General features: G+C 36.6%; 1 protein-coding gene across 4 annotated transcripts in view; it reads right to left on the reverse strand.

Moving 5' to 3' along the window:
- The window catches only part of sgce.L (sarcoglycan epsilon L homeolog), a 43,748-nt gene extending 17,499 nt beyond the window's left edge, over positions 1-26,249 (reverse strand). For 3 of the 4 annotated variants that reach the window (XM_041565900.1, XM_041565898.1, XM_041565899.1), the window contains exons 1-6: positions 25,718-26,249; positions 16,711-16,818; positions 12,792-12,949; positions 9,461-9,533; positions 6,064-6,262; positions 1,527-1,689 (exon numbers count right to left, since the gene is read on the reverse strand). In XM_041565900.1, the coding sequence (XP_041421834.1) occupies positions 1,527-1,689; positions 6,064-6,262; positions 9,461-9,533; positions 12,792-12,949; positions 16,711-16,818; positions 25,718-25,793 (777 nt within the window). In that variant the 5' untranslated portion in view covers positions 25,794-26,249. Of the gene's footprint in view, positions 1-1,526; positions 1,690-6,063; positions 6,263-9,460; positions 9,534-12,791; positions 12,950-14,837; positions 15,184-16,710; positions 16,819-25,717 lie in introns of those variants that run through there. The other variant, XM_041565901.1, reaches the window with a different exon arrangement.
- Between the last annotated feature and the right edge of the window lie 490 nt (positions 26,250-26,739).

Raw genomic sequence — 26,739 nt, forward strand, 5'->3', positions numbered from 1 at the left:
ATTTTTTTGGATTCATTTCGGCCAGGCACTTGGATTTGGCCAAATCTGAATACTGCTGAAAAAGGCCGAATCGCGAACTGAATCCTGGATTTGGTGCATCCCTTTTTCAAGTCATGCCTGGTTTTTGAGAAAATGATTTTATTCTTGGTTTCAAAAACCCCTGTAAAACCACTAAAATTAAATGGGTGGGCCTCATCATGTTGACATATAGAGGCACATTTATCAAGGGTTGATTTTCAAATTCATGAGTTTTTAAAAACTCCCATAAATTCGAAATTCGACCAATCATAATTTATTTACAAAATCAAATTTTTTAAACTCGGATGAATGGAATCGACCCGAAAACTTGAATTTTGAATTTTTGAATTTGAAGAACTCCCTAGTTGAATTTGACAGTTTTGACATAAAAATAAAAAAATTCAAATTAGATTTTTTCAACTCGACCCTTGATAAATCTGCCCTCTAAAGTGTTTATAAACACCTGCTTAGTAGCATCAGCTTATATTACAGGCCAACCTCCTTTTCTGCTGGATAATTAGTGACGACCCCTAAGCTTAGCTTCTCAACAGCTGCTCAGAGCCCACTGAGCATGTGAGTGTCACAGACACTTTCCAAGATGGTGACCCCCTGTGACAAGTCTGAAGTCCTGGATCATTGCTGCTATTGACAAGCTGAAACTTTAGGCTGCTGCAATAAATTCATTATATAAAATATGACATTTTTAGCCATATTCCTTTTTAGAGTTTAGTTCTTCTTTAAGGTTTGGGGAGTCTGATTTACCATTTTTTCCATTTGAATTTTTTCCAATTTTTTTCTCAGCATATTTAGGTCCATGGATTTAAACTGAGCAGCATATAAGGAACAGCAAAGAAAGGTTACTTTGATGCAGGTCATGAAGGAATGTGATTGGACATGTAAAGGAATTGTTCAGCGTAAAAATAAAAACTCAGTAAATAGATAGATTGTGCAAAATAAAACATGTTTCTAATATAGTTAGTTAGCCAAAAAACATAATGCATAAAGTCTGGAGTGACTGGATGTGTAACATAAAAGCCAGAACACTACTTCCTGCTTTGCAGCTCTCTTAGTTTCTCTTGGTTTCCACTGATTGGTTACCAGGCAGTAACCAATCAGTGACTTGAGGGGGGGGCCCACATGGGTCATAACTGTTGCTTTTGAATCTGAGCTGAATGCTGGGGATCAATTGCAAATTCACTGAACAGAAACGTCCCATGTGGCCCCTCTTCAAGTCACTGACTAACTCAGAGTTGAGAGCTGTAAAGCAGGAAGTAGTGTTCTGGCTATTATGTTACACATTTTGGCTAACTAATTATATTAGAAACATTTTTTATTTTGCACAGTATATTTTTACCCACTGAACTGTTCCTTTAAGATGGAACTATGGCTGAGCATAGAGTTAAAGTGCCAGTACATATTGAACTGTGCCAAAACTTGAGGTTATCCCTGATGAACAAAATGAATGGGGTATATCTCTCAGAGAATCAGAATAGTACAAAAAAACGAACCAGAAAAATCTTGCACCAGTCTATATCAAACTGGGTTCGGAATTTCTTATCGCAGCTTATTGAAGGTTCCATCTCCTGACTGCACCTCAGCTGGGTTTGGGGATTTTCCACTTCTCTCAGACAAGATGAAAAAGGAGAATCTGCTCCCACCATAACATAAACTCTATGGAAACAGTTTAAAAAAGGTTAGTGTCAAGCTCAGTGTTGGCACAGAAGGATCAAATCTGGTACAATGAACACCAGCAGCAGAATTTCTCAGTTGACACCAAGCAGGTTACTCCTGGGATATCAATTCTACAGATATATTCACAAGGCATAGAGGAGAACTCCTGGGTGCTATAACAGCATGACTGGGTGGCAGACAATAAAAGTTGTAAGCTGACAGAGCACTGCATTCTTTAGTACAGGTATGGAATCCTTTATCTGGAAACTCCAAATTACAGGAAGGCAGTCTTGCATAGATTTTATTTTGATAAAATAATTTTTTTTAAATTGATTCCCTTTTTCTGTGTAATAAAAAGACAGTAATTTGTACCTGATGTCACCTAAGATATAATTAATATTCATTACAATCCTATTGGGTTTCTTTACTGTTTAAATTCATTTTAAGTAGACTTAGGGGGTTATTTACTAAAATTAAAATTTCTCTCATTTTTTTTAAATGAAAAAAACCCACAACCAAACGCCCACACCCGATTTAACTTATTTATTATTAAAAAAAGTTTGATTCAATCGAAAAACCAAATCATATGATTTTTTGGTTTTTTTTTCCCAAATCTCTCAATTTTTTCAAGAAAAAGCCTGAATTTTCCATATTTTTGCCCGAAAAGCACACGCTAATTCCAGAGCAGACCTCAGAAATGTCAAAATAGGATAGGTACCTCTGCCATTGACTTATACACAACCTTATACACAACCTCGGCAAGTCTGCGATAGAAGATTTTCAGATTCAGGCTTTTTGATGCAATGGGCTTTAGTAAATCTTGAAAACTTTGAGCTGACCCCGAGTTTTTAAAAAAAAAATGAAAAATTACCTAGAGCAGATATATGTATAGATGAACCATAAATGAATGTTAAAATTAGCTTGAATTTAGATTAATATGAATTAGGCCATGTTAAGACATCTTGTAGTTCATGTCTTCATGAATTATTTCTTGATCATAACATTCATAATCAATAATAATATCAATTATTTCATCGATCATAATAACCAGGTGTACGTTTCTAAAGAAACGCCAACATTTGAATGATATTAAATATTATAACTATTATAATGGTATTTGATATCATTCAAATGTTGGTTTCCAGCCTGACATTGAAACTGATATTTGGTTATTATGATCAATGACCCTAGGAACCCAGGAAGATAAAAGAGGTCCCTGCACAGAAATATTAGTAAGAAAAAATAATACTAATCAGGTAATTGCAAATAAGATCACCATAAATAATAAGCCAGACCTTCAAGGTCGATTTATAATATGTGTTGGCTCAAGAAAAAATGAAGGCAAAATTGAAAAAGCATAAAAAAAAAAAAAGATTCAACAAATTGCAAAGCTGCTAAGATATAAGACATACTCTAAGCTTATTCTATTTAATTTGAAAAATTATGCAGTCTAGTTTTTAACTGATATTCGCTTGATTCTAATATGAATACTTTTAGAAAAATAGAGCTGTTTTACATTGTACAAATATAAATAGCAAATGCTGAAGTGCTGAGTACATTGGTACTGTGAGGAAACTAGTCATGATAGTCACCAAATCTTATCATTTCTCTGCTCAGTAATAATAGATGGTACTGCACTGATGGCTTCCAAACTCCCAGTTATTTAGATCTCATTGACGCATGGCTGCACTTTTGCTAATCGACACTTTGTCGCTCCTGAGATGGATAATGAGATGGGCAATGTGCGAGTCTTGGGTTTGAATAGTGGCCAAGTTATCCATGGCAATGGCTCTCATGCAACAAAGATCAGCCTTCCATTCATTGCCGACAGAGATACAATGCACTAACTGCACTCGTTGTCTACATTTTGCCCTTTAAAGATGGAAAGGAGGTTCCGTATAAATTTTCGGGAGGGGTATTTTTGTGAAGATGTGGAATTCTCTCCCTGAATAAGTTGTACAGGCTGATACATTAGATAGCTTTAAGAAGGGATTGGATAGCTTTTTATCAAGTGAGGGAATACAGGGTTATGGGAGATAGCTCATAGTACAAGTTGATCCAGGGACTGGTCCGATTGCCATTCGAGTCAGAAAGGAACTTTTGGAGAAGCTTCAAATATTCATTTATTTTATTTGCCCAAATCTGCTGTGTTTGTCCTTTTTATGAAATATTAGGACCAATATTGTCTTCTCTGTATGAATTATATTAAACAGTATATCTTTGATTCATGAATTACGTGACTTTTTAATTATATGTAATTGTGGACTTAATTGATTTTATTATTATAAAGAAGGGGTGCGAAGCTTCTGAGGAAGTGATTCGTATTATTTACGAAACGCATAAAGCGGCACTCCATGTAGTGCTCTCTTTTAAATGCAGGGCTGAATGATATTTTGTAATTTTTTAGAAATTGTTAAATGCAGGGTTGTTTGATATTTTGTATCTTTTTACAGATACAGTTGTCAATCGCTTTATAATAACTTTGTACTTTGGTTACTTTATTATTCTTTTACAAGTGGTGTTTCCTTTTTAGGTATTTTTTCTTTTGCGCTTAAAGGGCATGTAAAGGCAAAAAAATAAAATCCCATTTTTACTTTCTTTAACGAGAAAGAAACCTATCTCCAATATACTTTAATTAAAAAATGAGTACCGTTTTTATAAGAAACCTGACTGTATGCAGTGAAATTCTCCCTTCATTTACTGCTGTGAATAGGAATTGTCAGACGGTCCCTAACTGCTGAGTAGGGAAACAATCATACTTATGAACAGCAGGGGGAGCCCCTGCCTTACTTCCCAGCCATGCAGAACTCCAGCAGCTTTGTTTATGACGATCCCTAAGCAGCCCAGACCACACTGAGCATGTGCACAGTCTTAGTCTTGCAAAGATGTTTAACAAAGTTACAAGATGGTGACCCCCTGTAGCCAACTTTGAAAGCATAAATCATTTGTTTGATTAGGCTTGTGGTGTAGTAAGTTCATGTTTATATTTAGTATACAAAATACAGCATTTCTAGCCTTACTCTATTTTAGACTTTACATGCCCTTTAAGGTGATAAATGTCTGTCAGAAAGCTGAATTTTTATTAAACAAAAACCCATAAACATACTGTTCTGCATAAAGGTGAACTTCTGGTCTTCTCCTGTACAGTTATTAACCACAATTTACTCCTCCACCCCCTGACTAAGGTATAATTAAATGAAAAAAAATCAAACAGCAGTTATTTTCAGACATTCTTACAGCCTGCATTAGTTTGTGATTGCATTAATATTCATAAGACAGCTCTTGTAAACTTGCCAAATGCTTATTATAATACAGCAATCAATATTTAGTAAATCGTCTCCTGTAATTTGCCAGGGACTGCATTATGTGACCTTTGGGTATGCAAAGCTCCTTCCCATTCAACACAAAATGAAGTCATTCCCCCTTTAAATGATGTACTTTGATGCTCCTAGATGTAATCCCAATGTCAGCCCCATGCTCCCGTGCTACTCTTACTTTACTAAGGCAATATGTGTACAATACATTCTAGGAACAAATGTCTCATCTGTATCTATGGATCCCTGCAGAGCACCAAGCAAAGCACAATAGCTCCACTTTCATACAGATCACAACCAAGGGGGTCATTTCTAACCCTGCAGATTAAGACCTCCAGCCCCTGTAAATTGGTAAATCTGCTCCTGTTATGTAACTCCATGAAAGGGATCTTATTGAGTTAAAGTTTCTTTGAAAACAATTGATGATGGTGCTATTCTAAGCACTTTTGCGATGTACATTCATTATTTATCTATTTTTAATTCCAAGATATTAAAATATGTACTGTTAACATAAATGAATTGTGTTACAACAGCGCCACCTGCTGGTCATTTCCCCACCATTCTGACCACCAAGTAGTCAAGAAAGTTGTCAGGAGAAAGAAAGAGGCTGCTCTGATGTTTTTCTGTTTAGGAAAGATTTGAGAAAGGTTTCTATTTTTTTCCTAAGCAGAAGAACATCAGAGCAGCCTGTTTCTTTCTCCTGACAACTTCCTTGACTACTTGGTGGTCAGACTGGTCAGAAAATGACCAGCAGGTGGCGATGTTGTAACAGAATTCATTCATTTTAACAGTACATGTATCCTTTAATATTTTGGAATTAGAAATAAATAAATAATGAATGTACATGGCAAAAGTGCATAGAATAGCACCCTTATCAATTTTACATGCACTTATTTTTAAGGTTTACTTATCTTTCATCAGTTTTTAGCCCCAGCAACTTGCATTTATGAGACGTCTCCCTGTTACTTCAAGTGCTCTAGTAACCTTTGAAGGGCATTATATAACATTTAGCAAGAAGCACATTACCCTGAATCTATATGTATTCATTGGGTAGTCTTACCCTTCTTTCATGTTATTGATTGGAAGTGGAACTCGCCCCCCTCGGTCCAGCGCTGATGTAAAATTGATGGCATTGAGACGCTCAGGTTGCCAGACATTTTTTACTGCTCCAAGAAAATCTCCAAGCACTTCACTAGCCAGCATTTCTTCCACGTTCATATTTTTAACAAAGAATTCAGCCTGATATGGCAGCGGGAAATCTAGTCGAAGAAAAAAACACATTAATCACATTGATAATGCAGTAGAACCCCTGATAATACAGTAGAACCCCCATTTTACAACCACTGATTTTAAGTTTTCCCTCATTTTACATTTTTGTTTCGTGGTCCCACCTATATATTATGTATAATACATTTCCCTGATTTTACATTTTCCTGGATTTTACAACACTATTTTCTGGTCCCCTGAAAAACGTAAAATGGGGGTTCGACTGTAGATGGTGAAGACAACGCAGGGAAGTGGTGAATTGTGCAGGACTAGGCAGAGGAGGTATGGCCTTAAATGTCTTTTAAACCAACGAGGAATGCTTTATGAATGTGCTCCTTCAATCCAACATCTATTCTGCTGCAAACCACTCTGTTTGGACATTCCAACTGCTGACTACTTAATTGATTCATGCTCCCTCAACCAAACAGTTCTAATACGTACAACTGTACTTGCTCTCAGTCTGGGACTCAAGGCAGGAGCAGACTTTCTAACACTTCCTATTTAAGCAGGACAGCTCTGAGTTAAATACCTTAGTTTAGTTAAACACATTTGTTTAAAAAAAATCTTACATTTTTTTATTTCTATGCCAACAGAGCTGGAAAGAACATCAGAATCTAACAATCCTTTACCCTAAAGGATTTAAAAAATATATTTGGTGCTCTCCAGGGACATGGAGATGCTTCAAGTAAGATTCTGAAAGCATTGTGCTAAGAGAACTCAATAAATATTTGGCACATGTTGGCATAAGCTGCTTTTGTATATCTGTATTTGAGCGTCTAACCGTGATCAGAAGCAATTTTTCTGGCATTACGGTGCCCTCTTGTGGGCAAGATAATGAATTGGCAGAATGATTGTTCTCCTTTAGCATGCCCATCACTATGACAAGGGATTACTATTGTTTTCTTAGCAATAAATGCCACGCATTTATTGCTTTCACAGTGTGAAATTTTCCTAGTTATTAGTCCCAAACTAGAAAGTGTCTCTAAACCGAATATATATATAGATATATATATATATATATATATATATATATATATATATATATACCAATGACCCCTTGATTGTTCTTGTTTGTTACTACTAGTTTTGTTGTACAGTGCTTTGCCCTCAAGGAGCGCTTTACAAATAAAAATATACATATATATATATATATATATATATATATATATATATATATATTTCAAAATGTATTAGTATTCATTTATTATTACAAGCTATCTGTTACTCTAGTTGTTGAAATTCAGTTGTGTATACAGGTATGGTAACCTGTTATCCTGAAAGCTCCAAGTTATTGGAAGTCCATCTCCCAAAGACTCCATTCAAATAATCCAATTAAATAATTCCAATTTTTAAAAATGTCCTTTTTCCCCTGTAATAATAAAACAGTACCTGATCGCAGCTAAGATATGATTGATCAAATTGGAGGCAAAATCACACTTTTGGGTTAATTTACTGTTTAAATGATTTTTCGGAGGCTTTTATTTATTTATTTATTTTATTTATGGAGATCCGAATGACAAAAAACAGATATGTTAGGATGTGTCCTAATAAAATGGGAACTTAGGTTATTGTTTGGTTCTGTAAAATGGCTGCAATCCTCAGGTAGTGTATGCATGTATATAGAATAATGTTACACACAGATAAATAAAGTCTGGCATGCAGTGGTGGAGGATTTACCCTTTATTCCAGTTCATGCTACATGTATTTTATCTTCAAATTCTTGTACAGTTCAGGAAAGCCAGAGTATAATGTAAGGATACCAGTATTATTCATACAAACCAATGAGCAGTCAAAGTCAGCATGATCATGGAAGTCCTCACTTCTAATATATTTATATTAACAGTAGGCATATTGTTCCCTAAGCTGACACAAAAGTGTACAGTACTTATCCATATTGGAACTTCCACCGGACCAGCAAAAGTTTGCCATAGGTTTTCATTAGACACAAGAATAGCTAAGGGGTCTGTGTCTTATGTGACTAGTTATATGAGAGCTCTTATATGACATTAGTATATCACTCCTAAACTAGTGGTATGAATTGTTTGCCAATGAGAATCCAGCAGAGGGCAGTGTTTCATAGGCAAAGATCAATGCCACGTTCTGTATGCAGTACAAAAAGCTTGTATTCAAGGAACCTGCTCTACATGAATTATGTTGTAGCCTTTTAAATGCTAGTATAATAATATATTGCAGGAGAATTTTTCCAAATACTAATATTTAAAATTGACAGTTGCTGCTACTATCAACAACTATCCAAGTATTAACTGCTAATTTATAAAGAAGTAAAAAATTTCCATTTATAACATATTTCTATGATTATGCTGCTACAGAAGACACTCAGTGAGCAGCAATGGTGTAAACACATACTAAGTAGCAAGTTAAAATGTAATTGCTTACCTTTAAAGGAGAACTAAACCCTAAGAATGAAAATGGCTAAAAATGGCATATTTTATATACTGAACTTATTGCAACAGCCTAAAGTTTCAGCTTATCAATAGCAGCAATGATCCAGGACTTCAAACTTGTCACAGGGGGGTCACCATCTTGGAAAGTGTCTGCAACACTCACATGCTCAGTGGGCTCTGAGCAGCTGTTGAGAAGCTAAGCTTAGGGGTCGTCACTAATTATCCAGCAGAAAATGAGATTAGCCTGTAATATGAGCTGATGCTACAGGGCTGATTATTAAATTCTGATGCTAGTTGCACTGGTTTCTGTGCTGCCATGTAGTAATTATCTGTATTAATTACTGATCAGCCTTATATTGTGACATTTCTATTCTATGTGTACTGTATATTGTGAGTGGGTCCCTAAGCTCAGTAAGTGACAGCAGCACAGAGCATGTGCAGTGAATCAGCAGAAAAGAAGTTGGGGGGCTACTGGGGCATCTTTAGAGACACTGATCCTTACTGCTAAAGGGCTGTGGTTTCTAGCCTACTTCTTTATTTAAGTTTTAGTTTTCCTTTAAATATGGTAATCTCTTCTAAGAACCCCCCCCCCCCTCTGTTGTTAAATATCAAGCAACTTACTGTGGGACGGTGGTTCCGTCATAGAGCTATAAAACACATCACATCTACATAAGGCCATCAATCATTTCCCAAAGCAGTATCCTAACTCAGACAGTCCTGTTTCAATGTTTCTATAACATGGGCATTCATATCTGACAGCATCCATACTCTCTGTTCCTACCGCACCTTCTGCCGACATTATATTGATGATCAGATTGTGCCTCGCAGTCTCAAACGTGCGCCTGTTATATGCAGTGATCTGGCAGGAAGGGAAAGTACCAGCATATTAATAAGGGGAGAGCAAACTGGGTGATGGACAAGCATATAATAAGCAAATATCTGTTCACTCAGATGTGTTCTAGGTATAAACACCTGGCAAGGAAATGCTTCTTTACCTTGATATAAAAACAGGAAAATATAAATAATTTAGAAACAAACAAAGATAAATTAAAAATTGCAAGAAAGTTTTTTTTCCCCCTGAACATAGATACTTAAAGGAGAACTAACCCCTAAAAATGAATAGGGCTAAAAATGCCATGTTTTATATACTGAACTTATTGCACCAGGCTAAAGTTTCAGCTTGTCAATAGCAGCAATGATCCAGGACTTCAAACTTGTCACAGGGGGGGGTCACCATCTTGGAAAGTGTCTGTGACACTCACATGCTCAGTGGGCTCTGAGCAGCTGTTGAGAAGCTAAGCTTAGGGGTCGTCACTAATTATCCAGCAGAAAATGAGGTTTGTCTGTAATATAAGCTGATGCTACAGGGCTGATTATTACATTCTGATGCTAGTTGCACTGGTTTCTGTGCTGCCATGTAGTAATTATCCATATTAATTACTAATCAGCCTTATACTGTGACATTTATATTCTATGTGTACTGTATATTGTGAGTCAGTTCCTAAGCTCAGTAAGTGACAGCAGCACAGAGCATGTGCAGCGAATCAGCAGAAAAGAAGATGGGGAGCTACTGGGGCATCTTTGGAGACACAGATCTTTACTGCTAAAGGGATTTGGTTGCCTTGGGCTGGTACAGAAGCCCAAAACATAATGTAAACATTTCTAGCCTACTTCTTTGTTTAGTTTAAAATTCTTGTCCTTTAAGTAACTATCTGGTAACCACAACGTTCCCCTTTAATGGCCCTATTTTCATTACAAAATATTTCTTATTATTCATGAATGATAAAATCATGGGATCTATTTACCAGTAAACCCATTATGTAAAGACCCCTTACCTAGAAAACCAAGGCCCTAATCATTTATTGAGCTTTTAATGACTGCAAGGAACAAAAAACATACCGTTATTTCATGTGCCTTTGGTGAAACCCTTCAAGCTATCTTGAACCTCATTATACCAAAAAGATTTTGCATAAGGGTCATCACCATTATTATCATCAATTATTCCAATAGCACCAGCGAGTTACACAGTGCTTTACATTTTATAGAAACCCACCAGTAATTTGTGCAGTAACGTGTATATTGCATCCAATATCATATGTTGTATACTGACTAGGAAATATGCATTAAATCAAGTAGCGAATCCTATTGTTATCTTCTTCTTTAAACTCTCCAAACTACACACAATAGGCTGCACAAAAATAATTTCAAAAACTTGGGGAGACATACGGCTCATTTACAATGCCCTACACAGTGTGCAAAGTGCAAAAAAAGGCCTCAATCAGCCATTTATTTGCACTTTGCCCATTGCATTTCAGAGAGAGAGAGAGTGCACCATTTAAGATGGGAAGAAGGGGGGATGCCTTTGTGTTCCTGCACTCTAACATTCCTCCCAACATTTTGGAAATAGTAAGAGGGACAAAAAGATTTGCCGTTCATTTTACAAAATTTCGCAGGTTATGAAAGTTTGAACACATTTCGATGGTTTTATGTGTTATTACAGTTTTGATGATGAAGGTAAATTGCCTGAAAGTCACAGTTTCCCCAAGAGACCTGCTTATCTTAAATTGTTACAATTGTTTCTTTGCTTATCTTAAATTGTCACAAAAGTATCACCTGCCACATATTCTGGGCTCTCTGGCAAAAGCCAATTAAGTTTTAGAAACGTTGTATCTTTTTTTCAGGCTGTTCAGTGCAGGAGATCAAAGAGAAAGTCGGGACATTTCAGTAACAATCCGGGACTGCAGGTTGAGGTGTCAAAATCGGGACTGTCCCATGAAAAACTGGACAGTTGGCAAGTATGCTCTAATATGTATGCACATGGTCTTTATTTAGATCTCTAATAATATTCCATTTCAGAAAACCAGTTTGTATAGTTCACGCCAGAGGGTTTGATGTGAATTATGCAGGGTTCATTGGAGTTCTGTTTTTATTCACTTATTTCTATATTCATTTATATTGCAATCTCAGTCCCCCACTACATTACCCTGCAGCAAACTCAAACATCATTTATTCATTGGAGATTTATTATTAACCAGCTAGCAACTGAAAACTATTTCGGCATATTTCAGCACAGTGTGAGACGTGTGACATTTGTCTCAGCTATTTTCTTGTTATTTATATTTTTGTGTATTTGGTCATGCTGAATTGAAACAGTACTGAAATGAAGAATGACACATTTATTTATACATTTAATTAGCCTATAGACACAGATGTTCCTCCTTTGGGTAAGAAATTCAAGCCCTGAATATTTTTACAGTAATTGCATCCTCTTTCTTTTGTCATTTCATTATTTATTGTATTTATAAATATTTTTTCTCATCACAATGATTTATTATTATTATTATTATTATTATTATGAATCTTTTTCATTTATTTCAAATATTACAGAATATTATTCTTTAAGTGCTTCAACATCAGATAAAAAATGTCTTTTTTATGCAGGTTCAATACGTTTTACTTGCAATTACTTTTTAAAGTGGACCTGTCACCCAGGCAAAAAAAAAACTGTATAATAGTCCTTTTCAAATTAAACATGAAATCCAATTTCTATTTTTTATTAAAGCATTCATAGTTGTTGTAAATGCATTTAAAGATCTCAGCTGTCAATCAAATATTGCCTGCCCCTCCTCTATGCCTTAGGCAGACAATTACTTTCACTTTCCATTCAGCACTTCCTAGATGTCACTGCTCTCCTCACATTCCCCCGTTCTCTTTACCATTTACTTGTGTAGCCAGAGCATGGGGATGGACATCAGGTCCCCCATTCTTCAAGACTTGCCTTAATAACAGTGACCACAAAATGGCTGCTTCATGCTTGCTATAATTATGAATTCCCAGACTGAAGGAAACAAGATTCAAATAATTTATATAGTGTAATTCAAGTTCATTTTGCTTGACTAATGTGATAAAATAGAATTTTGAATAATTGTTTGCGTGACGGGTCCCCTTTAAGGCTCAGAGATGAAAGAAGTTCTTTCCATTTTATTGCCTAAAACTTATAAACCAGAGGCCTTAGTTACCACTTATGGGGAAAAGTGCAAAAACCATGTACAAAGTACATTAATTAAAGGACACTATCAGCATTATTCATTAAAGTAATATAAAGATGATTACATACCTCTATAACGGTGGGCTTCCCCACGCTTTCTAATGTTGGTGATCCATACAAAACACCATCACTGTAAGGTGTTCTCTGAATGTAACGTAACCATCCTGGTCTGTCTGGGTAACCCATTATGTTTGTGTTAAATATTATAGGGTCATTACTTAGCTCACCTAAATGGGAAACACAGTGTCAAATTCTTCAACAATATCTATGGTTCTGCCATTTTTGTAAAATTCTGGGGCATTCATTACAGGTTTGGGATCCGTAACCTGGAAACCCATTATCCAAAAAGCTCTGAATTATGGGTAGGCTGTCTCCAATAGACTCCATTTTATACAAATAACATTTTTAAAAAATCATTACCTAATACGTGATCCAACCTATGATATGATTATTCCTTATTGGAGGCATAACCAACCTATTGGGTTTATTTAATGCTTAAATGATTTTCTAGTAGACTTAAGGTATGAACATCCAAATTACGGAAAGATCCAATATCCAGAAAACCCCAGGTCCTGAGCATTCTGGATAACAGGTCCCATACCTGTATTATAAATTCTATTTATATAACAACTAACACTGTTAACACTGGTGAGCAACAATTAATACAGAGAGCATTTACTTTTAGACATGTATTATTAATGCACAAGCAGGGTAAAATCATTATAAATTGTCATCCCAAATTACTAAGTTTTTCTCTAAAACCGAAATATTTACTCACACATATATATATGTGCATATATTTAACATGCTTGGTTTCTTTTCTTCCCTCTTCATTACCCCATTACTATAGTCTTATTAATGGTAATATATATATATATATATATATATATATATATATATATACATATAATGATTTACAGTACACTGTGAGCCCACTAGTCAGCCCAGTGGAGTGACCTAGCTCATTCCTCATCTTGTTCCCTTGTATAGTAATGAATTCTGGACTTGAAGTTCCATAATCCATTACTAGAGAATCTGTGCACCACCCACTATGGAAAGCAAAGGGACTTCAAGTCTCAGAATCCTTCACTTCTTATTGATAGGAGGAAGTATTAAAATATTGGATGGCTGGTATAGTTTTCCAGAAAATGTGGCAACCCTAGGGTTGTAAGTTATCATTTATCTTGAGTGGTAATGGACTACTGGAAGTGGGAAGAGACACAGCAGTTCTATGCCACATGGCTAATAATTCAATGTTTTGTTTATGCATAAATTGCCCTTTAAAATAAGGAAGGTCAGTGGTTATTTAAATAAACTTAGTGGTAGTCTTCTAAGTTCAACAATCTCAAGTATATAAGCCACATTTCAGTTAAGCAGTAATAAAAACCAAGTTAAATGCCTTCTAGAAGGTAATATATAAAAGAAACAGACTCCCTGCATTATTTAAATGCACTAATTCATTCTGGGATTGTGATCTATGCCTTTTGTACTTTTTCACAGAACATTTCAATTTGGAAAGAATACAAAAGTAAGAATTATTTGTAACTAAATCTAAAGTACATTTAGGGGGTTATTTACTAAACTCAGAATGCAAAATCACAAAAAATAGTGATTTTTTTTTATAAAATTGGACTTTTAAAAAATCGCGAATTTTTCAGAATTTATTAAACCGAGAGGATGGAAAAGTCTGAATCAGAAAATTCGGCATCTCAGACCTGTCGAGGTTGCATATAAGTCAATGGGAGAAGTCCCAATGATTTTTTGATGTGCGCTGGGTTTCATACAATACCCCAAGAGTTTTCAGGAAAAAATCTGAGTTTTTGGATGAAAAATCTGAAAAAATCAGATAATAAATCAAATGGAATTTTTTCACGCAAAGCAAATTTTCGTGAAAATTTAATGATAAATATGCATAAAAAAACAGAGTGGATTTGATCTGAGTTTGTAGCAGAAAATATAAATTCAAACTTTGATAAATAACCCAATAAATTCATGACTTCCCCGGGGACTGGAGTTACCATTTCCCCCCCCACACACACACACACAGACACTAAACATTACAAATCCTGCAACGGGTCTGCTCCTTAAATTAAAATATGCATATAAATCCCATACCAGGTTTTGGATAAGGAGGAAATTCCCCCTTGAAGTACTCTCTCTCACGTGGACAAACAGAACTCCAGAGGAAGGATAGACATTCCGGTCAGAGTGGACTTTAGACAGAATAGTGTACACTAGAAAAGCAGAAGGAAGAGAACAGACAGAAAAAGCTGAGATCTAACATGCATGTGATCTCACAATGCACAGACTGGGGCTCATCCCAAAGGAGCACGCAAGAGGAGGAGATCCAAACATAGCATTCATGTTAAAGGGCTGCAGCAGCGTTATTGAAAATAAAACATCAGGGTGGAGGTTCCAATGAAACTACTACTAGTGTGTGCCTACATTGTCAATACCATCTTATGATTACTGGTTACTTACTCTTCTCATGTGTACTTGTTACTACAAATAATCCAACATCCATTGCTAATAAAATTATGAAATTAAAAAAATAATAATAATTCTAGATTCACTCTAGTCTCTACCTTGCCCTAAAGCTAGTCATGAAAGTAGAATTGTCATTTCTTTATTTCATCTATTTTTATGCCACAATTGTGGTGACATTCGTTGTTTATTTTTCTCTGTGGTTTCCTTAAGCCTTAGTATAAAATGGATAATCTGATGAGTAACATATGCAGATTTTACAGGTATGGGATGTGTTATCTGGGAACCTGTTATCCATAAAGTTCTGAATTATGGGAAGGCCGTCTCCCATAGACTAGTTTTTTATCAAATTATTCAAATGATTTCCCTTTTCTCTGTAATAATAAAACCTTGTACTTTTTTAAGGTATCCATGGTGAAGTTTTTAGGAAAGGGTCGATGAAAAATCAACTCCAAAAAATAATTAAGATCTAACAACAGTGTCATTTATATTCCTCATTCACACTGGGACCTTAAAGGAGAAGGAAAGGTTAAAACTAAGTAAGCCTTATCATAAAGGTCCATCTAAATATACCAGTAAAACCCCAAAGTAGTGCTGCTCTGAGTCCCCTGTCAAAAGAAAAACTGCATTTCTTTCCTTCTATTGTGTACACATGGGCTTCTGTATCAGACTTCCTGCCTTCAGCTTAAACCTCATTGCCCTGGGCAAGAGCATGCTCAGTTTGCTCCTCTCCTCCCACCCCTCCCTTCTCTACTGTAATCTGAGCCCAGAGCAGGGAGAGACTCAGGCAGGAAGTGATGTCACACCATGTTAATACTGCAGCTCCTATCCTAAACAAACAGAGAGTTTCTAGAGCTGTTTAATCAAGTATGGTAAAACATTCTACAGAATAAATATAGCATTCTAGCTTGCACTATTGCAGCTAATCTATTGGCAATAAAATGCCTCCGTAGCTTTCCTTCTCCTTTAAGAACTGGATTTAAAGAGAATCTTACACAATGTTGTGTATGGGAACTGACCAAAGTTGCATTAAGTCAACTCCTCAAATCACAATTTGCAATTTTTTGCTTTTCAAGGATCTATCTTATGGAGAGTCCAACAGACTTGACTTGGCCCAGGTATGCTGAAGTCTACTGCATACTAACATAACCCAAGTATTTTCTAACCTAAACATCCAATAAAGCTTTGCCAGCATCAACGGTTGACCAACAATTATGGTTTGGCAATAATAAAGAGGGTAACGAAGCTAGCGAACCGAGCCAAATGATAGCCTGCATTCATTCAGGTGTTAGTGTGCAAGGAAAGGAAAAAGTAGACACAAAAGCATTCACAAAAACCATAGACCCGGTGTTAGTTAAAGTGTTATGGCACGGATACAAGTTATAAAAAAAATTTGAGCTTAGTAATTAGAAATGGTGCGTTTAAGTACTTAATATGAGAGAAAGAAGAAGGAACTTTAAATGCACAGATTCCAGAAGAGTTGAAATATTTGGCCTAAACTCACCTTTGCTCCTGTCAGCGAGATTTACTCTGCTGATAATATGACGGTTGTGCCGTTTAGCCCTCCAGTAAATGGATTCATTTTTGCCATCAGCACAGCTTATCAATAAAGCTTCCCAGAATAAAACAGAACAATGTCAGATTACATTTACTGCAAAGCAGATATTTTTATGTCACAGACATTTATTGAATCTGTGCTTTAAAGCGATTCACGTAAACAATGATAATAGGAGCTTGTACCATGGAATATGGAATGAATATGAACAGTTTCTTTCAGTGCCCTAAACATCACTTTTACCTTTTTTTAAGACGAAATATTTCTAAAGTAAGAAAGTGTTTCATCCAATATTTTATGCACATAGTCAAAACAGTTATTATTTTTTAAAATACAACAACAATATAACATTGCATTCTCTTTAATATTATTGTTTATGTAAGTTGTATAGAAAGGCCAACATACAACACTTTTTCCGATCCTTCTAGGGCTTCAGTATCTTAGAAACCCAAAAGATCATCTAAGCAAAGGTAACAAACTTCATGGAACACCATGGGCAGTTTAAAGGGGTTGTTTACCTGTAAATTAACTTTTAGTATGTTGTAGAGTGTTATTCAGATATAATCTGCAGTTGGTTTTCATTTTTTTATTATTTGTGGTGTTTCAGTTATTTAACTTTTTTATTCAGCAGCTCTTCTTGCAATTTCAGCAATCTGGTTGCTAGGGTCCAAATGCAACTAGCCCTAGCCCTAGCAACACTCTAGGAGTAATGAAAAATAGCAATAACAATACATTTGTAGCCATTTTTTTAAGATGGGCTCATTGACCCCCATTTGAAACCTCAAAAAGAAGAAGGCAAGTAATTGAAAAACTATACAAAAGACAAAATGATATCCAATTGAGAAGTTGCTTAGAATTAGCCAAACTATAATATACTAAAAGATGAACCACCCCTTGAATTTTTGATAAATATCAATATAATACTGATCGAATTTCCTTTCCAGGAAGATTTAAGATATTCTATAAAATGAAAGGGGGGAATGAAATGATAGTAGGATGTTATATAATAGTCTATCAAGATGAAATGATAATTAGTATGCTGCAATTTGCCCTTTCTATATATTTATAATTTTCATGAATTGATGTCTTCTGTGAAATTATTATTAGAATATATAATATATTGCATAGCTATTTATTACAGGCAGAAAATGAATAAATACATTTTGTGACAGTAGATAGACTCCAATTCTGGCTAATTATTGTTTTGACATTTGCGTGCGGTATTTCAGCACCCAGAAATGATTTTACTATTTTACTGAAATTTGCTATAAAGTGCCTTGCGTGATGCTGCGGGATTGCAAGACAGCAAATTGGGTCCCCAGTCTCTCTCTCTCTCTCTCTCTCTCTACATGGTGATAATATATTCATTGCTAAGCTTTTAATTGACTTTTAGCAGAGATTCCTTTCTTAAAATAAATGTACTTCAAGTTGTATGAGAAGCTGGATTGTGCGACATCATTTCTAACTGTTAATCTGCACTTTTATTAAATCGTCTATTTTTGTCGCAGTCCTCCTAAATGGCAATGAATTTGCTTCTACATGGGTATAGTTTTGTGCTAGTGTAGCAACACTCCTAACGTAAAAATGCAGGCAAAACAAATACCCAGTGTACTGTGCCTTCAGACCGCATAAATCAGTTTTTTTTACGCCCATAAGGATTTTTGCCATTTATATTCTCTTGACCTTGCTTGCTGCAGGGCCGGAATATGTTTTTTTATATTTAAAGGTAGCAAAGTACCAACATATAAAAGGTTGCTTTGCAGATTATTTACATTAGTTCTGCCCCAGTGATGCTAACAATCTAAATTCCTTATTCCACACATACACAGCAGAGCTAGTTCCATCAGAAACCCATTAACCTACCAGCATGTTTTTGTTATATGTTGTCCAGATTTGTTTATAAATTTATCATTTTTAATTACTTGCTAAATTACTGCTTGTTTAGCTCTTAAAATTGTGAGGTATTGTCTCACTGGGATAATAATGATAAAATTGTTGATACTAATATCACTTAGATTGAAAATGTTCGAAATTGGTATCACTCCATTGTTATATTATTAAAACCAAAAAGTTCAGCATGTCATACCCAACATTATTATTATTATGCACAGACACATATATACAGTATAAATATATAGCAGTCAAGAAATGTAGGTATTTGCATAAGCAATTTAATCTCTGCCTGGGAACAGTCCTATCATGTAGGAAACAAAAGTACTCAGAGAATATGGCACTCACACGACTTATTCAATTAAAACTTTGTTTATCGAAAGAAAGAGACTGTCCAGAGACCAATTTCTTTCTTCCGATAAACCACATTTTGACTCCATGAGTCCTCTGAGTGTGGTATTCTCAATATGCTTTTATATAAAGAGGGAGGGTTACATACCTCTCTATATTTAGGAAACAGAAAGAGGGACAAAAAGATTTGGCACGCGTAGAATTTTTTGACCATGCACATTTTTGTGGCCACACCCCCTAATTACCATGCTCATTTTGCATAATTTGGCAGGTTATGAAAGTTTGAACACATTTCTGTGGTTTTTATATGTTATTACAGTTTTGCAAATGAAGGTGAATTGCCCTTTAAGCTGTGAGTCTTCGTTCTTATCTTAAGCTGTTACAAAAGTATGTTAAGTATCTCTTCTGGGCTGCCTGCCAAGACCCAATTAAGTTAGAAACGTTGTATCTGTTTCTGGCTGTTCAGTGCAACAGATCAAAGAGAAACTCTGGACTTATCAGTACAAATCCGTGACAGCGGGTTGAGCAGTCAAAAGTGAGACTGTCCCGTTAATGGGGTATATTTATCAAAGAGTGAAGTTAATAGTGAAGTTCCGCCACTAGAGTGAATTTCCGTAGCTCTCAATTCATTTCTATGGGCGTATTTATCAAAGGGTGAACTTTCACTTTCACCCATTAATAAATACGCCTTTCAAAATCCCATAGAAATGAATTGAGAGCTACGGAATTTCACTCTAGTGGAAGAACTTCACTCTTTGATAAATTTACCCCTAAAACGGGACAGTTGGGAGGTATGAAGTTACTTACGCCAGTCAGCAATGGAAATAGATTGGAAATAGTGTTATATTGGTTCCAGTCACTAGATGGCACTGTTAGATACTGTATCCTCCTCAGGAGGTTCTAGAGCAGGTTCCCCTCAGTGGCACTTGGAGAGGATGGCCCTAGAGCAGGGGTCCCCAACCTTTTTTACCCCTGAGCCACACTCAAATGTAAAAACTATTGGAGAGCCACACAAGCAAGAGAAATATTCCTTTGGGAATGTCAAATAAGGGCTGTGTACACTAATGACTCCAGGGAGGCTGAGGCTTAGCACTTCAGTGAGATACCATTGGGAATGAAGTGTTAGGGTACCAAGTGATAGGTTAGAGTTGTGGAGCTCACTCTAGGTGGTGAGAGTTAGTTGAGGAAGTAAGGAAGGGGCCAGAGCCCCAACATACCTCATCCAGAATCTGTAAAGGACAAAGCCCCTGACCCAAAAGGCGATAAAAGGAGGTGGGCAACAGGAGTACCCAGAAGGGTGGAAACCCTGATTTTGTTTTAATGATAATAACAGTGGGACTTGTACAACCTTTACTGCTGGAGAACTATACTGGTGACTGTAAATGAAGTTGATCTTGTGGTCACCTACAAGACCACATGGACTTCCAATTGATTCTCCTCAATGTTTAAGAATTGATTCTTCCAAACGTTTAACTACATGTCTCCTCTTTGTGTGACAGTGGTATGTGCTCTACAGTGTTAATTTGGTCAATTTACACTATTGATATTTAGGGCACATCAGCAATATTAGCAATCAATTTCAGCACTTGTATGTTTAGATACAGTTCATAATGTACTTTTTTTGTACTTTTGTAATGATTATATCTCTCTGAATACCGGAGAGTGGAGACACAGCTCATTTTTATTCTGCAGTTGTGTATAAAATGGGAACAATATCAAACAGAAAAGAACAACCCGTAGAATAGGGCAGAAGATCCCACTCATGGTAGGCCACAATGGATCACACAGTAATTTATTTGGGTGGAGCCAATGAAAAACATAAAACACAAACTGTCAACCATCACAGCCCTGCATGGATTTAAAATTCTGAATAAAGAAAAGGATGCATTAGGCAAATTGCAAGATGGCGTTGTTAATATTAGGGCAATGAGAAAACAGCAAAGGTCTTGTGTGGTACACATCTTAATATTAATTTTTAATATTCATGATTCGACTTCTTGGTTGGCTCACAACTCCTACAGATCAATTTGATATCTTAAAAGCATCACTGGGGAGGTAAAATCCCATTACCTAATGATTAATACCCATAGTTTATGTAGGAAATCTCTATTCCATGCACACAGTTATCACATTAGTGATACGGCTATCCATAATTTAAACTTCACAAATCTTTATCTTCCAAATGACCATGTAGGTCACCTTCACTGTAATTCTGCACTATATCTATTATATGTACTGTATGCTAATAAGCCTAATGTTAGTGGCAGCTGTACTATGGTGTATATAGAAATAGCCTTCACATTCAGAGTAAAACAGGAATATCACAATTACTGGCCACTCATGAAAAGTTTTGTTTTCAATTTGAATTATGGCCAATGAATTGATATATCTGTAAAGGGTGAATTATCTCACAGCAGATTTAGTAGCATATGTACAAAGTTGCATGACTACAGCATGATCCAATAATGTAGCCCAATAAACTGTAATTCCTTGGAAAAATAAACCATATTCATGCGCTCCACTATGCATTAGTAGTTATAAATTCCATCTACCTTCCAATGACATGTAATTAGGCCCTCCAGACTGTGCCCTGAAACCACCCTAGTGGTTTTGCATCATGATCTTTCCTGTGCAAAAGGAATATTAATCTATGGATGGATTAGAAATTACTAAAATTGTATTGGGTTTTTAGAAGAAATGGATAGGATTTTTTTCACTTAGATCTCATACATGGCCCTTGGTGCTCAAAGACCTACAACGAGGCAGTTTGCAAGGTGCTGATACAAAAGTGAATGATCTTTTGGCTCAGGTCACGGGCCACTTAATCAAATACTATTCTGATAGGATCAATAACCTTGGTCCAGAATCTTGCAGTGTTATCCACCTCTGAGTGAGATTTTAGGGATATTTTTTATAAGCCTTCATCTTCTGTAGTCAATTGAAATCAATCATTTTAAAATGTGTTAGCTATGATTTAAAAGCAGTTGTTTAACAAACTAACAGACTAACTGGGCCATTTAAATTTCATTGTTCAAGGAGTCCCCACTAGGAGTCATCACCAAAAATTACCCAGGTGCATTTAGGCTTCTTTGCCATATTTTATTCCCAGTGGTAAACAAAGGGAATTGTGGTCAGTTATACTTGTCATCTTACAAAATATTTCCTTCCCATGTTTGTAGTTCAAGGGTTATTATTCTATTAGATTATTTTATTGTGACAAGTATTTTCCCATGGTGTTCCTTTTTTGCTTTTTCTAGTTTTAAAGCCAAGTAGGTAGATTTGATATGGGCTTCTTATTTCTACTGAACTGAAATTTATTTGCCCCAAATATCTATACCCCTTTTAAAATGTTCAACTTAAATATTTGTTTTACCTTTATTGAAAGAAAAGTCTGTTTCTCCCTCACTCATATATGTGATTCTTTGTGGCTGAAATACATTTAATTAATATGAAATTTAGCCCCAAGGGAATCTCCCATAACTGCTTGTGACACGTAATATTTCAGCGAGGAAACTGAAGCTTAAAGAGATCCAGTCATAGTTTAGTCAACTTCATTGGCAACCAATGTCCTACTTATACTGTACCAGTTTTGCATAGAAGATTTAAAAAATATCTCAGCTGGAATGTTATTAACAGTGCAGAAATGAAGAAGGATCTGAGAGTATGGCAATAGTTTATTCTGTAACCCTCTGCTGTGTCAGGTGTGGAAGGTCCTTCTGGGTCTTGACTATTCATATCTGATCTTAAAGGAGAAGGAAACCCTTTTGGCACAAAACCCCTCCACCTGTAGGCCCCCCTCCCTCCTCCCCCCGGCCTACCTCCCCCCCCCAGGCAAATGCCCCTAACTTGTTAGTCACCCCTCCATGCAGGTCCTCTCTTGTCGAGTTCACAGGCGCCATCCGATCTGATCCGATCGCTCTTCTTCCTGTATTTGGCGGCACATGTGCAGTAGGAGACATTTGCCGGTTGGATCTACTGAGCATGCACCGATAGTCATGAAGTTTCCTAAAAAAGAAATCGAAAACTTAGTGAAATTCGGGCACATGTGCAGTAGTTCCAACCGGCAAATGCCTCCTACTGTGCATGCACCGCCAAACGCTGATCAGTACAGGAAGAAGAGCGCTCGGACGAAGATGGGACCCGTGAACTTGGCCAAAGAGGACCTGCATGGAGGGGTAACTAACAAGTTAGGGTCATTTGCCCGGGGGGGAGGAGGGAGGGGGTCCTATGGGGGGAGCGGTTTTGCGCCAAAAGGGTTTCCTTCTCCTTTAACGACACAAGTTTGTAAAAGTGTGTCATGATATTTCTGAGGCACTCTGAAAACAGTTATTGATGCTCACCAGGCTGAAAAATGGTATAATATTATTTCAAAATGATTTCTAGATCCACTGTCAGGCAGATCATGTATAAATGGAGGCAAGTCACCAAAATTAAGGCTTGTTATACTTCTGGAGAGCTCAAAGAACCCCAGGGTAAAATCTTAAGAATTAAAAGTCTTTCTTGCATTATCGAACCGCATTATCGGTGTTCATGAGTCCATCATCAAGAATATTCTTCATGAACATGAACTGAATCTCAAATCACACTGGGTCATGCAACAAGAATAAAACCATAAACAGACAAGTTGATCTACCAAAGAATAGTTTAAGTAGAAGAAAGCAAATGTTTTGGAATGGGCAAATTAAAGTCCTGCCCTAATCCTATAGGTCCTGAAGATGCCAGTTAATGTGAGGAAGCCCACCAACATCCCTGAGTTGAAGCTGTTTTGTAAGGAGGAATGGGCTATAAATCCTCCAAGCTGATGTACAGGACAGATCTAAAGTAACCCAAAGCATTTAGTTGCAGTTGTTGCTGCAGAACGCTGGTTATTGAAAGCAAAGGTTCCCAACTAGCATTATGTTTTTAACTCAATTGTTTAACTTGGTTTTCTTTATCTAGTTTTAGGACTTGAGAAAACGGTTATATTTATGTAGACATTTTGGAAATTCAAAATGGAATACTTTCAAGTGCCACTGTAGATTGATCCAAAGATGCAGTCCATGTAACTCCAACATGACGTCTCATATCCTCATATTTTACAATAAGGTAACAATATCACTTTGCAACCTTTATGAGGATATATTTTACAAATTATTGCAGGGTATTCAATGGTATAAAGGAAAAGCAGCCCAATTAGAGACACTGAGCATCTGCCCAAGAAGATAATTCAAGGAGCAGAAAAATATACCAAAGTGAATTATAGAATTTAAGAGTTTGCCTGCCTTGTCATGTTATTATAGCTTCACATTGGCTACTTGTGGAAGATACTATGTACAGTAGCTGTTTATTGTGATTATTTTCACAGACAATAACATTTGTAAACCCCCAGTCATGGTTCTCAATATACAGTGACCAACCCCATGAACAGAAGGGAGCCCATATATCCCACATAGGTCACATCCACATAGTGATTATTAAAACAACTGCTATTGGACTCCTTGTATCACATTTATATAATTTGCCACACATCGCCAGACATCTCTGTGTAAAAAATGGCGTAATTTTTTTACACTCTTTTTCTTTAAGCAACTTCCACTGGAACTTACTTACAAGTTCTGACTGAAGCAATAAGAGAACAGCGGAAAATAAGGCACTTGCATTACGTAAAAAACACACACCTTGATAAGTTTGCCATTTATTTTACACTGTTTTTCTGGCAAATTTTTTTCACACAGCATAATAAATAGGCCCCTTATAAATATATATGCTTGATGCTCTTAATCACCCTCACTGGGGTCCTTTCCTGCTTTATACAGTGATGAATTAGTAAAATAATACAATTAAGATTTAAACATGCCCAGTAATTCCTGTCTCTCTGCAACACTGTGTATAAGAAATTCTGATTTTCTCTAGCACTTTAATGTCCTTACTACCCATCTAGATACTATTAATGTAGGCAGAATGATCAGTACTTATGTAGGTACTAACCTAAGGATATTTGAACAGCACCGAAAACATATCCAAACTGGCAGCAAATAAGACTTACTTAACCCATGCCTTATTTGGCCAAAAATCTAATCTAAATATTGTGTTTGGCCCAGAAGCTTCCAAACAAAGCGGCCTGTTCCACGTTTTGATATGCCAGGCCTTATTTAGTAACAAACAGATGCACTTTATATTGCATAAAAATATAACATTATGCTCATATAATTATAGAGGAAAACTGATGAAAGCATTATGTAACCACTTGCAGCCCTCAAGGATTGAAATACATTAGTAAGCTCCCTAAACTTTATAAGGGCATGTTGGGAGTGGTAGTAAAACATCATCAACTCTTCCACTTTAAATTACTACCAGCATGGCAATCTATGCATCTCTGTACATGTGTTCAGTGTTGGCATGGCAACACACCACTATTCTTTAGAAGATAAACTCTTGCTGACAGGGCCCTCCTTACAATGAGTTGGTTTGTGTGAATGTTATTTTTTTAAATGGATGTAATAATGATAATAATATAACTGATGTACAGTCAGTGGATTCCTGAGGAGGGAATGTATAGTGTACAAGGGCCAAGCTGTAGTTCCAGATGTGCAGCCTGAATCAGTGACTGGTCACATACATACTCTAACAGTAGTAGTAGTCATGTTTTCCACTGCTGACTGGGGCTCTGGCTACTGCAGGGTGAGGCTGCCCTTGTGGGTGCTACTGGGATACAGCAAGAAAGGGAGACACAAACCTGTGAGCAGCAGGGTGCTGGAGCTAAAAGCTGCCGGACTCATCTTAGATACAGTGATGATCAGTGCCCACAGCATTCCCTTCTTCTCTTCTGCTTGTCACAGGCAACAGCAGCAGCAACATCCCCTCCTCTTCCTCTCCCCTCCCACTCTCTCCAGCCCTTCTCTCTCTCTCTCTCCACCTCCCTCACTACAGTTCCCTCACTACAACTACCTCACTACAACTCCCTCACTACAGTTCCCTCACTACAACTCCCTCACTACAGTTCCCTCACTACAACTCCCTTGCTACAGCTCCCTCACTACAACTCCCTCACTACAGTTCCCTCACTACAACTACCTCACTACAGTTCCCTCACTACAACTACCTCACTACAGTTCCCTCACTACAACTCCTTCACTACAGCTCCCTCACTACAACTCCATCACAACAACTCCCTCACTACAACTCCCTCACTACAACTCCCTCACTACAACTCCCTCACTACAACTCCCTCACTACAGTTCCCTCACTACAGCTCCCTGCTTTCCTTCCATCACTGTCCCTGCTCAGGCCACTGACAGACAGTGGGATAATGTTGACAATCCCACTGTTCCCCTCTCTGGAATGTCACATTTCTGGGGGAGGAATAAAGACGAGGGGAACAGAAGCACCACTGTTAGTGTGAAGGTTAAATAAGAAATACGAAAGGCCTTTCTTGACAGAATTGGATAGAGCTATCTGTTATCTGTTGTTTTTTTAAAGGGCAAGTCAACCCCAAAGTAAAAAAGTCCAAAGCGAAAATGGTGGTCTGTACAAAACAATAAAAATGGTATATGTCCAATTCCTTCTAGTTGCTATGTATAGCAGCTCAGCTGAATAAACAAAACATCAAAAATTAAAAGTAAAAGGAACTCCAGCAGATTGACAGCAAACCATTTATTCCAGGTAGTGGCAACACAACATTTTTCGGGTCAGAACCCTTTATCAAGTGGCAACATAAATGTTTTGCAGTCAATCTGCTGAAGTTTCTTTTCCTTTCAA

The sequence above is a fragment of the Xenopus laevis genome, chromosome 6L (assembly GCF_017654675.1).
Source record: "Xenopus laevis strain J_2021 chromosome 6L, Xenopus_laevis_v10.1, whole genome shotgun sequence".
NCBI lineage: Eukaryota > Metazoa > Chordata > Amphibia > Anura > Pipidae > Xenopus > Xenopus laevis.